The sequence below is a fragment of the Halichoerus grypus genome, chromosome 12, assembly GCF_964656455.1.
Source record: "Halichoerus grypus chromosome 12, mHalGry1.hap1.1, whole genome shotgun sequence".
Lineage (NCBI taxonomy): Eukaryota > Metazoa > Chordata > Mammalia > Carnivora > Phocidae > Halichoerus > Halichoerus grypus.
The window spans coordinates 90,786,293-90,803,411 of record NC_135723.1 but is presented as its reverse complement, the minus strand read 5'-3'; the positions used below and the strand labels follow the sequence as shown (position 1 = coordinate 90,803,411).

At 40.7% G+C, this 17,119-nt stretch overlaps 2 protein-coding genes across 11 annotated transcripts in view; both read left to right on the top strand.

Moving 5' to 3' along the window:
• Positions 1-17,119, top strand: part of PTN (pleiotrophin) — a 486,673-nt gene that overhangs the window by 85,475 nt on the left and 384,079 nt on the right. The window lies entirely within an intron of this gene.
• The window catches only part of DGKI (diacylglycerol kinase iota), a 419,644-nt gene that overhangs the window by 148,657 nt on the left and 253,868 nt on the right, over positions 1-17,119 (top strand). For 9 of the 10 annotated variants that reach the window (XM_078059609.1, XM_078059607.1, XM_078059606.1 and 6 more), the window contains one exon: positions 6,718-6,813. The exons of the other annotated variant lie outside the window; for it this stretch is intronic. In XM_078059609.1, coding sequence (XP_077915735.1) covers positions 6,718-6,813 — 96 coding nt within the window. The remainder of the gene's footprint in view (positions 1-6,717; positions 6,814-17,119) is intronic. 10 annotated transcript variants of the gene reach the window in all.

Genomic DNA, 17,119 nt, shown 5'->3' with positions numbered 1-17,119 from the left:
TGATTTCTCATTGGCTGAGTTTGGTATTTTCTTATTGGCTGAGCTTGTTGCTGGGCAAGGAGAAATTCTTTCCTCCTGTTGGAGTAATAAAGTAAAAGTAAAATTCCTGTTGGGAATGCAAGGTAAGTCTCTTCCTGTTGGGGGTCTGCAATTAATGACTAGTGGTAGAGTGTGACAGCTCCCCCATCTGACCTCCTGACTCCATTTTAAATGAGGTGTCCTTTATTCAGTTTCACAAACGTAACCACAATAATAATAATAGAAACTATATTGAACATCTATTAACTTCTAATTGTAAGCAAGGCATTGAACATTATGCATTTTTCACATTTAAATATCACTAAGATCTTGTGAGTGAAGTAGAGTCATTATTACAATTTAGTGGTGAGTAAAACTGAGGTTTAGGGAGGTTAGAGAGGCCCAAGGTCATATAGCTAGTAGGTGGAAAGTCTATCTCATGTTTAATAATATTTTTTTTTTTTTTTTTTTTAAAGATTTTATTTATTTATTTGAGAGAGAGAGAGCACAAGAGGGGGGAGCGGGAGAGGGAGAAGCAGACTCCCTGCTGAGCAGGGAGCCCGATGCGGGACTCGATCCCGGGACTCCAGGATCATGACCTGAGCCGAAGGCAGTCGCTTAACCAACTGAGCCACCCAGGCGCCCTCATGTTTAATAATATTGAGCTAGAGAAGGATGAATCAGAAATGTAAGAAGAAAACCACAATGGTTCATTTGTCTGTTCTATTTTTGTGTGAATGTACCCCAGCTGGATACCTTTCTGCAGAATTCGGGAGTCCTCAAGACCACCTTCATTTCTGACATCAATTGAAGGTTTGGGAATCCCCAAGACCATACTCAAAATGTTTGATGAGTCACTAGAAGGACTCAGAATTTACTGAAAATGTTATACTCACATTTATGGCCTATTACAGTGAAAGGATACAGATTCAAATCTGCCAAGGGAAGAGGTACATGGTGCAGAGTCCAGGAGAGTTCCACAGGTGGAGCTTCAGTTATCCTCTCCCAATGGATTTGTGGACAGTGCTAACCTCTCCTAGCAACGATGTGTGACAATACATATGGCATATTGCCTATCGATCTGAACCTTGGTGTCTAGAATATTAGTTGCAGCTTGGTCATGTAGACATGGTTGATTCCTGCATGGCTGACCTTAATCTCTAGCCCCTCTGGAGGTTGAGCTGATATATGGCTCTAAGCCCCACCATAAATCATAGTTCTCTCAGACTATGTGGCATGGCTCAAGGCCCCAAGGTAAACATATACTCTTATCAGGCAGGGCATTCCAAGCACTTAGAGAGATGACCTTCCTAGACCTGAGGGCAAAGTCCAGATTTCTCTTTGGGTAAGGTTACTATAAATGTACTTTATTAGGTATCAGACAAGACAGATGTGCAAGAAAAGGATGAGGCATGGGGAAAATGTAGTCTAGCAAAAGGTATGCTTCATCATTTTTTTGCATGACTTTTTAAAAAAGGATTTTCTTCTGTTTGTGATTTTAGAAGACTGTCATGTTTCTAATTAGGCATCCATGTTTACTTCTCATAGTTTATGACTCTAGGCTAATGGACAGATAAAAATAATTATCCCTTTCTACCCCTTGGAGTTGCATATAACAAAAATGTGCATTCATTCATTTATTCATTGATTCTTAGTCTTTCATCTTTTCAAAATTTATTTGTCATCTACTATTTTCCAGGCACTAAGTTAAGTTCTGGACATTCAATATTCTTGTGGAGTTTAGAATTTCATATATGAGGAAACATTAATCAAATAATCATGCCAATGAATGGATAACTACCAACGGAGATAAATTATGGGAAGGGTACATGGTTTTATGAGAGAAACTAAAAAAATAACTTGACTTAGACTTTGGGGTGAGTGATGGCTTCTTGGAGGGAGTAACACTTGATCTGATGACCAGAAAGTGAATAGAAGTTAACCACATAGAGTCAAAATGGAGAGGAGTAAACAATCTGGATATACTAAACAGCATATGCAGTGAACAGCCTTTGATGTAGGGACATTTGAACAGAGACCTAAAAAGAAAATGAGGAAGGCACAATGTAGGTATCTCGTGTAAGCAATTTTTAGTCAAGGGAACAGCCAATTCAAAGGACCTGATGTGAGAGCTTCTTTAGCCTGCTTGAGAAATAGCAAGGAGACCAGTGTGACTGCAAGTCAATGACTCAGACAGAATATGATAGAAGATGAGGTAACCAGGACAGGAAATGAGGTTGCAGACAGACAGGAAGTAAGGGAGGCACCAGGGACTAGATAGAAAAACTTTGCACTCTTCCAAGTTCATGGATAGCCTTTGAAGAGTTTTGAGCAGATCAGTGGCTTAGTCAGATTTACGTTTTAAAGCAATTACTTTCATTGCTCTGTGGAGAACAGACCATGGGGAGGCAAGACTGAAGCAGGGACACCACTTAGGGGGCTATTGGGACATTCCAAGCCAAAGATTATGGAGGATCAGGTGGTGACAGTTGAAGTGGTAGGTAATTGAGTTGCATGCCCATTTCGAAACTGGAGTCAGTAACATTAGAGATGGGTAGGAGTGTGAAAGAGAGATCTAGAATGACCCCAAAGTTTTTAGTAAATATTTGCAGCTGTAAGAATGGAAATATCATTTGCTGAAAATTTAGGGAAAAGATTGGAGTAAGAGCAGATTTAAGGAGTATATCACAAACTGAGTTTTGAGACTAAAATTTTGAGATGCTTATTGGTTTCAGGTGGAGATATTGAGAGGGCAGTTTTTTTTTTATGAATCTGAAGTTCAAAGAGGAGGTTTGTACTGTATGAATAATTTGGGAGGCAACAATTAATTGATGGATTCTAAAGCCATGAGAACTAAATACAATAACCTAATGACTGGATGTGGATGGAGAAGAGTAAAGATCTGAGAATGAGCTATGGAACACCCTAATATTTAGAGTTTGGGATTATTTTTGGGAAAGGTCCAGGAAAGAAGATCATGATGGAGTGGCCATTGAGGTGCAAAAAAACAAAAGGAGTATAGTGTTTCCAGGAAGCAAGTGTCCCTGAAAGAAGGGAATGATCACCTGTATCAAAAGCCATTGATTAAGATAAAGACTGAGAATTGGCTATTGGATTTAGCTATGTAAAGTCACTGATGATCTTGACAAAAATAGTTACAGTGGAATGAGAAGGAAGAAAGCCTGATGGAGTTGGGTTCAAGAAATAATGGAGTGGAAAGAAGTAGAGGCAGCAAAAAAAGAAAACTCATTGTTGAACTTTTCCAGGAAAGGAGAACAAGTAGAAATAACTAATATGGATGTGTGGATCCAGAAATCAAGCTACAAATAACAATTTTTTCAGCTCTTATTTATATTCAGAGTTGTGATCATAATATACAGGTAATTTTTATTTTTATTTTTATTTGACTTTACATCATGTCATTTTCCTTATGGCCAATCTTCATAATTCTTGATGACTTTATAATACTCCATTTCATGTATTATTCTACCAAACATTCTTCTGCACTGGGCATTTGTGATGTTTCCAATTTTTGATTATACAAGGTAGAAATAAACTTCTTGATGTCAATAGTTTTTCTTCCATTAGGATTATTTCCTGAGGGTACATTCTTCAAGTAAGATTACTAGTAAGTGTATAAACATTTTAAGTTATTCTGCTGCTTCCTTAAAGGCTTGTGCATTGACTTTTCCCTTATCCCCGGGATCTATCTTGTGAACTTTGAGCCTTCTCGCTATGTATCTGTGGTTTCCTGTCTCTTTCCTTAAAATCTCTCTGGGCTACGTTATGCCTCCTCATCTCTCTTCCTCTTACTTTCTTCTCTGGTGACTGTACAAGGACAGAAAAGTATCAAATTTAATAGACCAGTCATAGACAAATTCTAGAATCTATTATCAATTAACTTGAGGGGGCAGGGCAGGGTCTGCTGGATTATGGGGTCTCAGACTCTCTGCACATTAGTCACTTCAGAACTTTGAAAACTCATGATGTCCAGGTTTTACCTCACATTAGTTAAAATAGACTCTCTGGGGATGGTGCCCAGGTATTCTTAAAAACTCACCGGTTCATTTTAATGAGCAGTCAAATTTGAGAATCAGTGGGTCAGAACCACTGTGGCAGGAAGCCTCTTGTCTGTTTTTCCCTCTTCCCTTACAAAGGACAGTCTTTCTAATCAGATCTCCACTCAAGAATGAGGTTAGCGAATGCTGGTGGCCCTGCTATGCCTGAATCTGACTCAAGGTTTATCAGTTTGGTATTTACTGTCAGTGATTTTTGACCATTTGACCCACTGCAACATTTTATTCTTCATTTTCTAAAACTGTTGGCAGGATCTTTGCTCTTTTGGTTTCCCTAATATTTGATGCTGTAATTACGTGTTTAGTTTTCATGTTCCCTGGTAGATTTTATGCCACGGGTTACCCCACTAACCCAGTGCCAGGCACCAGTGGTGTGGAATAAATGTTTATTGAATGAATTAAAGAACAACAGAATGAAAAAGATCTTATTCTATAAATAGCTATAAACTAAAGTTGGATATCAAGTTCCTAGTAATAGACTGTTTTAGATCGTAGGGATCAATTTCTTTAGGATACCTAACAAAGACAGGCCATTCATATATATATGTATTCATGTATATATGTATATATGTATGTATGTATAAGATAAATAAATAAATATATATACTGTCCTTGTCCATTCCTACCTGAAAATTTTTAGGGTCTAAACCTATAGCTGTTCTTCTCTTGCTTCTGTTGTTTTTCTGCAAGATTGACTGGGAGGTGAACCCTGTTTTCCCATTGACTTCCATAAAAAACAAATCAACATGACTTTCTACAGGGAAAAATGACCAATAGAGAAGAAAGAGTTTTGGTGAAAAGATGGTCAGTCACCCTTTGACATGGAGGGTGATGATTCTTATTAGCATTGCTTTCTTTTCTGGAATAGTTTTGAAGCACTCTGAGACATGCATGGCATGCCCCCACCTTAGAGTCTCCTTGTGCATTGTTCCTGATCCCTCAATATCTACAGAACTCATGAAATTTCTCCTGCCTCTCACTCTCACTCTTCTAAGAGTTGGTGTCACCTTTCTCAGATTGTGAAGTATCTATAACCTTTAGTTATTCTTGTCTGAAAATCATTTGTGCCTATAGGCTCCGAAAGGAAAGGTATTGTACTGGAATCTGAAGAAATATATTTATTTTAAGAAATAGATGACAGTGTATTTTTTTCAGCTTCTCTTTGGTATATGTTTCTGCTACTTCGTGTTGAGCTTTGGGATTCAGAGGGCAGTCATGTGGACATTTCTGGAGTCAGTTATTATAAAGTTGACTCATATAAGATGGACTTCTAAATTACTTGGTTATTCTATAAAGCTCCTTATTGAAGTCATTTAACAAAATACCATAGACTGGGTGGCTTAAACAACAGGAATTTATTTCTCACAGTTCTAGAGTCTGGGAAGTCCACGATCAAGGCACTGGTAGATTTGGTTCCTGGTAAGAACCCACTTCCTGGCTTGTAGATGGCTGCCTTCTTACTCTATCTTCACATGACCTTTCCTTGGTGTATGTATGGAGAGAGAAAGATCCCTCTCATGTCTCTTCTTATTAGGGCACTAATCCCAATCATGAGGGCTCTGCCCTCATGACCTAATTACCTCTCAAAGGCTTTATCCTCAAATACTGAGGAGTAGGGCATCAACATATGAATTTGTTCAGTCTATAACATCCCCCATGGAAAAGTGATGATATGCCCCACAGATGAACCAGACAAAAACAAGAGCAATATTCCTCAGTTCAAGTTCAGTAAACTTCATCTCTTTGTGGTTAACCCAGTCCAGTCCAGTGCTTTCCTTAATAGCTCAGAGTCCTTTTCAAGCAAATGAGCAAAATACACAATTAATACATAAATCCCTTGGGTTTCTAAGGTAGTGTGCCAGATCCTGTTTAAGAAGTATTACACTCCCCCCACCCACCCTCCCCAACGAAACAGTATGCATTCCTGAACATCAAATTGTTGCACTCATGTCACCCATCACAGCACCTCTGTTTGCCATCAGATGTGACTATTTATAGAAGCAGGGAAATCATTCAATTTGAGAAATTTAGAGTTATATGGGTGAAAGCCCTACTGAAGTAGGAAAAGTGTGAATTAGTAGCAATTTATTATGCTTTGAGTACACAGTGACTTAGAGTAAGTTTTAAGAAGCCTCTGCCTTAGAATATAACTTACCCATTACTGATATAAATATGTCTTCAAACAGTCTCTAAAGTACGTTAATACTACTATCCTTCTTAGCTAATTTGCTAAGTAGAGGCAGCCTTTAATAGCATTTTGATCTTGATTGTCATGGAATCTGCAGTGTTGGGCCTGGATAAATATGGCCTTACATTGAACAATTTGAGGGAGGGATTTTTCTTCATTTGTTTAATATGTTTCACAGATTACCACAACTATGGATAAAGCTTTTATAGGCCTCATGTCTGTTTTAGTGATGGCTGAGACAAAGTTCTTCTAAACACCTGTTCTGTTTCTAGAATTTTGATAGGCCCAACACCAGCTGTATTTTCAGGGGTAAAATGAGAAATGTTTAAACTCTGTGGGTGCACTTACTTTCTTGCATCCAAAAATCTAAATTTGAGATCTCTCCCCTTTATGCCTGAAAAGAAACCTGAAGTCAGGTGGGTCTTTTCCTTCCAGGAGAATGCCGTGAACGGAGAGCACCTGTGGCTGGAGACCAACGTCTCAGGAGACCTGTGTTACCTGGGAGAGGAGAACTGCCAAGTCAGATTTGCAGTGAGTGTGCTCCTCGGACCTCTGGGCTCTCACCTTCCCCGGGGAAGGCCGCCAAGCTGAGTCTTCCAGCAGCATTGAAGGGCCACCATGCCCGAATCTCCAAGGAGAGGTTTGAAAGAGCCTGTCCCTTGTGAGACAGTTGACAGTTAACATGGCTTCCGGTTTTAATGGCCTCAGGGCTTGGCTCTGCAGGTTAAACTTTGGTAGAATGTGCTATTTTCTGATGATTCCCTGGATTGGTTTTATTTGTGTGTTGGGGGTGGGGGAGAGGGTGAAGGTGCATGAGTGTTTGCTTCTGGAGGTGGTGTCTGCGTGGGGAGAGGTCTGTGTGTGGAGGAAGCGTATTGGTGGGAGGGGGCGACTTGCTTGTAGAGAGAGGAGTGTGTACGGCGGGGCGGTGTTCCTGGTGCATGAAAACGGGGAAGGTGAAACACCTGTGTGGCGGTGGGTGCGGGCCAGCAAATACAGGCATAGGTCGTTTGGTTGTGCTTCGCTTTACTGGGCTTTGCAGACACTGCGTTTTGGGGGTTTTTTTGGTTTTGTTTTTTTACAAATTAAAGGTTTGTGGCAACCCTGCCTTGACGCCATTTTTTCCAACAGCATTTGCTGACTTTGTGTCTGTGCCGCATTTTGGCAATTCTCACAGTATTTCAAACTTCCGTTATTTGTTATGGTCGTCTGTGATCGGTGATTATGACTGGCAGAGAGCAGAGATTTAATGGTTAGCTCTCGTAGCAATGAAGTATTTTTTAATTAAGGTTTGTACTTTTTTTTAGACATAATGGCATTGCGCACTTAATAGACTACAGAGTAGTGTAAATAATAACTTTCCTATGCTATGCACTGGGAAGCAAAAAAAATTCATTTGACTCGTTTTATTGTGATACTTTATGAACTTGTCTGGAACTGAACCCACAATATCTCTGAGGTATGCCTGCAATTCGGATCAAGTGTGGAGGATAAAATTCTAGAAACTGGACAATTAACAGATACATTGGAATAGACGATGCTTTTTAAAATTTGCTTTGTATCCTTATTTAGAACCATCAGTTTAAATGTCAAGGTTGTCTTTATGTTTTGTGAAAAGAGCATGGTTGCCAGGCATTAAGTTGTAAGGAACTAAAATTTCATTGTTGACAAAGTGAAGTTAACATTTTTGAGTAATTCAAAATTACTGGTTTGAAAAGAGAGTAATGGGAAACCTAGAATAGTAAAGAAGAAAGAAAAAATGAGTTCTTTTATATTTGGGGAAATGGGCCTTGTAAATGGCATCTAATACATTTTTTTCTTTTTCAGTATGTTTGTTTATTACATGAAAGAAAGATTTGGGGCAAAATGCAGGGCTTTGGAATTACAAATGAATATGTTTCTACCAATGACTAATAAGGAAGAAATTGAGTTTCTGCTAAAGCTTTTAGAAAAATCTAGCCCTCAAGGACTTTTATCAGTCTGGCTGGAATTGCAAAGCTGGAGGAACAAAACTTTAAAAATTGCATTAGCTGTTCTGATGACTGGTTTATAGGTTTTGTTTGGAACCTTTCGTAAGAGTTTAGAGGACCAGGATTTGTTTGAGTGATATTAGGAATAGAGATCAGTGAAAGGCCCACCTGTACAGGGTCTCAATTTGAATCTCACTGTTAGCAATCACTCTGCGATATTGAGAACTCCTGTCCTTTGGGCACTGGCTACCTTCTTAGAAAAAGAGAGTAGAATGAAATTATTTTAAATTTTGCTTCTAACTCGGATCTGTACTTGGGTGTTTGCATTTCTCTTAATCTTGTAAATTCAATTGATTTAAATATCAGGATTTCAACTTTATGCATATGTATTTTGAATTAAAGTATAATTGCATAAAATTTGATTAAATTAACCAAAAACCAAGAGATGCTCAGCTGTTTGGACTGAAATGCTATAAATAATGAATTAACATTAGGATCTCAGTTAATTGTGTAAACACTGGTCTTGGGATATCAGATAATATAAAATGGAAAAAATGAAAGCCAATTTTACTTGTCTGTGCTTTTGAACAATTTCTGCTATTACTGTAATGGAGTTCTGCATCATTCCCAAATTACTCCCTTTGATCCTTTCCTGGTAGTCTTTTAGGGTCAGCCACATATTACCTCTCTTGGCAAATATATACGCAGATACATATATTCTCCTAAACAGCATTGCTATCCACCAACTGATTATAACTTGGTCACCGTTATCTCTACACCAGGAAAAATAACAAAGAATAAGGGAAATTGTAAGTATAAGTAGGAGACAACAGAGGTGTGAATATTCCTGGTGCTCTTCTGAATCTTTCTCCAAATTTCATCTCCAATACTCAGCTCTATTAACTCACTTTACAAAGTGTCTGGAAGATGAAGAGCTCTCCTCCAAAAAAAGGTTGTTGAAAGAAGGAATGAATCAGTGAGGAAGCAGAAGATCTGTTTCCTCATTATAGGCTCCTGAAGGCTCAGTTTCTTCACCTATAGAGTGGGGGTAGTGTTTGGAGCATTATATGAGATAATGCATTGAAAGGATTTACTTGCCATAGCAACTGACACAATGAATTAAAAATGAAAAGAAAACAGAAAAGAGAGAAGCAGACAATTCACAAAAGAACTACCAATGGCCAATATATATATATGAAAAATATTTTTAAAAGGCACCCAAAATAAAACAACTATGAGGAGTCAATGTCATGTGCCCATTAAATTAGCAAAGAATTACAAAATGATAATACCTGCTGGTTAGTTTAAGCCTAAATGGGTATTCTCATTGTCAGCTGGTAGGAGTATAAATTGATACACAGTTGACTCTTGTACAACATGGGTTTGAACCATGTAGGTCCACTTATATGTGAAATATTTCTGATCAATACAGTATAGTACTATAAATACAGTAAATTATTTTCTCTTACGATTTTAAAAAATATTTTCTACAACTTACTGTATTATAAGCATACAGTATTTAGCATACAAAATACATGTTAATTGACTGTTTATGTTATCAGTAAGGCTTCCAGTCAAGAGCAGGCTATAGTAGTTAAGTTTTGGGGAGTCAGAATTATATATGGATTTTTGACTACACAGGGAGTTGGTGCCCCTAACCCCCACATTGTCCAAGGGTCAACTGTACTTCAGAAAATTGTCAGTATGTAGTGAAAGCATTACAAATCTAGCTCGCTCTCTTTCATTTGGGCATCATATTTGGTGGGGGGAGGGGGACATTGGCAAGAAGGAAAACACTGGAAGGAGTGTGCTCAACTTGGTTCAGGGTAAGGAACTTTGTAGTAGGAGGAAGAGTGAAATAACCTGGATTGCAAAAGAGTATTAATGAGCAGAGGTAGAGAACTGACCTCTTCCAGTGTTGAAAAACCTGCCTTGAAGAAGAGGAAAGGGTCTTGCTCTCCATAGTGAGGAAGGTAGAACTAAATTCTAGATACAGAATCCACTGACTCTAGCAGTGAATCTTATATGTATCATAAACATCACCTGGAAAACCTGTTAACAGTGTAGATTACTGTTTCTCTTCTTGCTCCAAATGCTAATTCAATATGCCAGAGTTGGACTTGGGAATCTGATTTTAACAAGCACCTCAAATAACTATGGTACAGATGGTCCACAGACTTAACTTTGAGAAATACTCTATTATAAGGAAGGACTTTAACAACCAGAGCTGTCCAGCAAGAGATCAAGGTTTCTGGAGAGAGAGGCTCAAACGATGTGTTTACCAACAAGTTGGATGGCCATCTTTCAAGGATGCTGTGTGTTGTGGGGGTGCACATCTGCTTTGGGCAAGAGGTTAGGCAAGTTAATCTCCAAGAGAGCCTCCAGTTTAAATGTTCTATTTGCAGCTTTCTTAGTTGAACAACCGTTTTATAAGAAGAAAGCATGTGCAAATGGATTATGCATTATATTCTCCTTTCTTTTAATGAAGCACCTTTGAAGATAGCCAACCTGTTGAGATAAGGACCAAATTACCTTTACCAGGTACTACCTGCAGGCTTCTAAACAATGTGCAGGCAGAGCATTCGGAGGAGGAGTGAGTCCATTACCAAAGATGTGCCTTTCCCTCCTCACCTTATTTTAGCAAAGCAAATGTCATGGGTAGAAGTTAAGAGAAGGGAGAAATCAGTGTGGGTTGAGGTAGACAGAGGCGGCTTCATGGGAGTGGGGCTTGAGCACAGTTTGAAAGATGGGTAAGATTTACATAAGTGGAGTGGGGCAGGAGAACATTCAGGAAGGGAGAGGAACATTAGCAAACTCAGAGACCGGAACAAGTGTTGAACAAGGGAGGAGGCGATCATCAGACATGCATGAGCACACCAGAGGGCATGTGCTAGGTAAGAATGGAAAAAAGGACAGATGGGGGCTGTGTGTGTCCATGTCTTCCAAACTGAAACTTGGAGTGCATGTTATAAATGCCTGTGTGCTTAGGAAGCATGGCCATATAATAAATCGTCTAAAGCAAGACCATTTTGAGGGTGAAAGAAGCTGCTGGTAGTAAGGTGCCATAACATTAAGTATAAACCAGAACTGCATCAGGGACACTGAGACAGTCACCCTAACTTATAGGGACATTGCAATAGTCTCTTTAAAACCAAAGCTGTCCTGCAAATCCAGGACTTCCTGCTACCATATGGACTGATATTTGGGGCTGGTATTGGAGGGTATTGAAAGCAAGGCAGTGACGTCATAAGGACACAAAGACATTTGTAGGAGAGTTTGCTCCAAAGCCTTGGGGCTGAACCAGATGACCTTTAAAATCCTTCATCTTCTGCATTTCTCTAGTGGCAACATTTAATACTGTAGAACGTCTGTGAGCAGAAATTTAATGGGATTAAAGTTGTTCCTAAATCAGTGACAGTCCCAAAATTAGTAACTGTTTCTTTTTCTGGAGGAGAAAGGGATGCAGCAGTAATGAAATTGGAGCAGAAGGATCACTGTTTCCCGACACAATTATGGGGGGGATAAAACTGAAAATTCCAACTAGGACCACTGTCGTTTGGTGCTATTTATTGAGGTGGACATTTCTTCATTCATTTATTCTGTAAGTGTTACGGGCTGGGTACCAGTCCCAGAAACTGTAGACAGTGTTGAGAGTGACCGTTAAGTGGAAATGACAGTATCACAGTTCGGTAGATACACTGTAGAAACCCTTGTCGTGCTTTGTTGATAGTATATACAAAGATGTTGGCTTCTAAAGAAATTAGAATAATCTGATCATTATCAATAATCAATAGAGCACATACTAGTGCACACCTATTTTTACACTGAAATGACACTTGCCTACATTGATATGTTGATGCACACAACAACCGTAGTCACGGTCCACAACCTGCCTCTATAGAAGTAGACAGAGATAGGCAGTGTGGGATATGGGAAAGAAATGGATCTTGTGAGACTGACCTGGGTTTGAAAACCTGCTGTTCCATCTGTGTAGAGTGAACTTTGGACAAATTTCACCTATTTTGCCTCTGTTTCCTGATTTAAAATATTGTCATTAAGATCAGCCTCACTGGTTCTTATTGCTGGATGAGAATTGTGAACTTATAAACACTTTTTATTTTTTAAAGTGGTTGATCCCAGTCTGGATCTACCACATCAGAATCTCTTGGGTGGCACGGGGTGTGAATATGTTAAAACCACAAAATAACTCTATAGGTGACTCTCTGCTGTCATACATAGGTGCAGGAGGCCCCTGTTCTACTTCATGAAGAGTGTCAGGACCCAGTGAAGGGGACTGTATATAGTGGCTGTTATGGGTTGAATTGTGTACCTCCAAAAGATGCTGAAGTCCTAATCCCCAGTACCTCAGATTATGACATTATTTGGAAATAGGGCTGTTGCAGAGATGATTAGTTAAGTTGCCTGCTCCAGTATGACAAATGGACTTCTAAGAAGAGGAGGACATACAGAAATACACAGGGAAGGAGGCAGAGACTGAAGTGAGAGAGCTGTAGCCCAAGGAACACCAAGGACTGCAGGCTGTCTCATCAGAAACTGGGAGAGAAGCATGGGACAGATTCTCCCTCCGAGTCCTCAGAAGGATATCAACCCTGTGGATACCTTGATTTCAGATGTCTAGCCCCCTGAACTGTAAGCTCATAAATTTCCATTGTTTTAAGCTACCCACTTTGTGGGATTTGATTAGGGCAGCCCCAGGAAACACATGCAGTAGCTGTCCTATATAAGGCGACTAATTTGGCCACATGGATACCTCCGCAAGGCTCACAGATGGGCATACACCCAGAGGTCTATTGCAAACAGCCCTGGCTGAAGATTTCATTGAGACATTTGTGGCTTCCTGGATAAGTGAGCAGACAGGCAGGGAGGCGCCCGCAGCTGAGTGAGAACTGTGGGAAAGAGAGTAGTTAGACGTTAGGTGAGTGAGAACGTGTAGGTTGGGTGAGAGAAAAAAGGAGCTGTCAGACTTCAGAGCGCTGTTACCAGATATCTTTTCTATTTTTAAATGGGCTTATGTCACCTTGTGTTTGTGGGTAGGCTAATGGGTACTGTTTTCCTTTTGTTACTGTTTTCTTCAAGCATTTTGCTTTAATCTTTTCCTTGTGGGTAAAGTTTGGCAAAAATGGCCACCCCACCTGCCCTTTATTCTAAGGTGTCTTCCAATATTGCTGGAAGCTTAACAAATAGAGTTGTTTTTTTTTTAAGATTTTTTATTTTTTATTTGACAGAGAGAGAGAGTACAAGCAGGGGGAGCAGCAGGCAAAGGGAGAGGGAGAAGCAAGCTCCCCGCTCAGCAGAGAGCCCGATGTGGGGCTCGATCCCAGGACCCTGGGACCATGACCTGAGCCAAAGGCAGACGCTTAACTGTCTGAGCCACCCAGGCACCCCAAAATAGAGTTTTCTTGAGTAGATGAATGAATTGCATTAGGGAGGCCATGTGATGTGGGGGTGGGGGGTGTGGCGAGTGAGGAATCACGCAGATCTAGAGACAAATAGATGTCGATCAAAATCCTAGCTCTGCCCGGCTCTCTGAGTCCCAGGTCCTTCTGTAAAATGGCGGTGATTGTATCTGCCTCTCAGAATTGGTAGAGGGATTAAGTTAGTCGACAAACATTAATGTCCTTTCTTGTTTTCTCCTGTCCCTACTTATATTTCAATGTCGTCAAACTAAATGAGCTAATGAGTAGTTTGGTTGGACTTTGCTCTCAACAAGACCTTGTGTTTGGGATTCTTCTGCTAACCCCAACACTGAGACTTAAACCTTTACCTGTCATTTTGCTGCTGTGTGTAATATCCATAGTCTCCCTAGGTCATGGGTGGGACCAGCTGAGTGTGGCAAATCGAAGTAAGCTGTTCTGGAAAACATCTCCTAGGCTGTGTCTCCTTATTGGTAGACCAGAAGCCTCATTGCTATATCACAGCATCCACTCACAAGGAGGCTGGCCACTTCACTGGATCCTTGGAAGAACCTTGTAAGAGTACAAGTGCAGGAGCTCTCTGCCTATTTGAAGAACGCTTTCAGCTTTTTGTTGCTTAGAAGAAAAAAAAAGATGCAGAACCTGGTCACACACTGTTTATTTCATCTCTGGAATATGATTACACTGGACAGCAGCCTGTGCAGATGCTGCTTTGTGTGCATCTCTGTGCTGTGGGTGAATAGGCAAAGCAGGGTCCAGCACACGTTGCTGGGGCCTTTCTGTCCATCTGTGCACTTGGGTCTGGCAGGTGTATAACACAGAGCACCAACATTGGACTCGAGCCTCAGAATGCATCAGGCCTGCCTGCTTGCTGATCCCTCACATGCCAGTTGTCCAGCATGGCAGATTGATGGGCCGTACCCCCAGATGGCGGCTTGGCTGAGTGGAGTATGGGCTGTCAGAGGGAACTGTGAGTGTGGCAGTAAAGCCCAGGAGGCTAAGCCAGCTTTCTGTTGTTTGGGTGCCAGCCTTGAAGACACCATCTCCAGGGAGCTGCCAAAGTTGCTGTCTGCCAGAGGTCTCTCCCACCATTAGGATATTGAGGAGCTAATGAATCAGGATGATTCAGGGAGAGCAGAGCCATCAACAGAAATCGTTTTGAAAAAGCATTTGCATAGACAGATTCTCTGCTCCTGACTCCCTGGTTAGTGGATGTGAGTGGAGGAAGGGAGTGGGGTGTTCCCGTGGGTGCAGGTGATGGTACTCCATATGTGTCCGGCCAGATGGTTGGGCATTTGCATGAGATCATCCAAGTGCACACTTCGAACTGTGTCTGGCATGTGGTAGGCCCTCAGTAAATGTTAGCCATTGTTACTAGTCTAGCTATCATTGTTGTTATTAGTGTCATTATTTGGCACAGAGTGCTGTCCATACACTTGAGGGCAGTATCATACTGATCCTGCCCACTTCATGCAACAGAGACAGTGATTGGTTATAGAGCCCAGGGAACTTTAGGATTCTCTACTCCTAGGTGACCCTGGATCAACAGTATCATTGGCTTTTTTGCAAAGTCTGCTTTTTTTTTTTTTTAAACCAAATCATGTTCTGGAGAGCACTAAGCTCCTATAAAAACAATATGGGGTATTGTTCATTAAAGCAGGCTTATGACCAAATAAGTTTAGAAAACACTGAACACCTTTGATATACAAATATGTATTATGAAGCTCTAAGAAAGACCTAAGGTGTGCAGGATTTCCTACTTTTTTTTTTTTTTTTTTAAAGATTTTATTTATTTATTTGAGAGAGAGAGAATGAGAGAGACAGCACATGAGAGGGGGGAGGGTCAGAGGGAGAAGCAGACTCCCTGCCGAGCAGGGAGCCCGATGCGGGACTCGATCCCGGGACTCCAGGATCATGACCTGAGCCGAAGGCAGTCGCTTAACCAACTGAGCCACCCAGGCGCCCCGGATTTCCTACTTTTTTCCTCAGGGGAAGAGATGATTGTTGAATCCATTGAATCTTGTGGGCTCTCAGTATTCAGTGGAAAACTGAGAAATGCTCACATCATGCCATTTTCCTAGGACTTGGCAATGTTAGTCAATAACAATAACCCTGTGGGCTGGTCACTGAGGCAGTTTCCTCCCACTTGAAGGTGAAGGAACGTCAGAGAAGCTTAATCACCATCCAGAGTTTCATACCTTTTCTTTATCTTTCTGCAGTTACTTTGCCTTTATGCTAAACTTTCATTAAGCCAAGTGTACGTGTGTGTGCGTGCATGCACATGTATTTTATTCTTAGAATTTGAGCCTCTGAGAATAATTGTCATCTCTTCTGCAATGATAATTTTAGATTGGGGGTGTGTTTGTATGTGGGTATATGTTTGTGCAGAGCTTTGTTGTTGTTATTTAATACTGGCACAGCCCTGATACTTAATAAAAATAATTTGCATCTGATTGAACATAGGGTTTACATCTCACCTAGGCAATGCCCAGGTATACAGAAATGCTTTCCCTTTTTCCACTGTTCCTCAGTGCAGAGACCCAGAAAATAGAATTTAACCAATATTCTTGTTGCTCAGAGGCCCCCGTCTTGGCTGAAGCATTATTTGCCTCAGGTGTCCCTCAGAACTACTATCAGTTCCTAAGTGGACATTGTGTCTGATTGTTAGGAGCTTGGTGTTGTTTTTGGTCCCTGCCTCATAGACCAGGCAGATAGAGATTTCAGAGGGCAGTGCCAGAAAAACACACGGAGATGGAAAAGCTTGCTTTGATGCCTTCATTTGAGGAGGCATGTGGGCTTGGGCATCAAGTGGTGATCTGGCTTTGAATCCAAGCTCTGGGATTTTCTAGTTGTGTGATGTCGGTCATTGTGTTAACCTCTTGAAGCCTCGGTTTCCCATCTTTAAAAATGTGGACAATACCTGCTTCTTACCATTGCTGTGAAGTTTAAATGAGATGATGCATATACAGCAGTCAACAGCATGGCAAGTCACAAACACATGGTAAAAATCACCCATTACAGTCATTCCTCCTTCCATGGAAGTGGCTACAATGGGTTGTCAAAAGACAAGGCCAGAGTACAAACCTTGGAGGGAGGGCCTTATAATCAGCACGTGTCTCCCACTGAATAAAAGAGAGGATGGATCTCATGATGTGAAACGACTAGCCGCCCTCAACTCTACGGCCCTTCTCCATTCTCTTGATCTTATATAGCACAGATCACTTTCTATTATTTAAAAAAAAAAATCACTCGCCTCCTTGCCTGTATCTCTACCCTAGAACATATAAGTCCCATGTAGCTCAGGGGCTGGGCCTGTGTTGTACTGTCTTGGATCCTCAGCGCTGAGAACAGTGATGGCAGTGAGTAGTTATCCTGCCACTTTTCATGGAATGAATGAGTTCAGTGATGGGATTGTTGAGAGAGACACACATA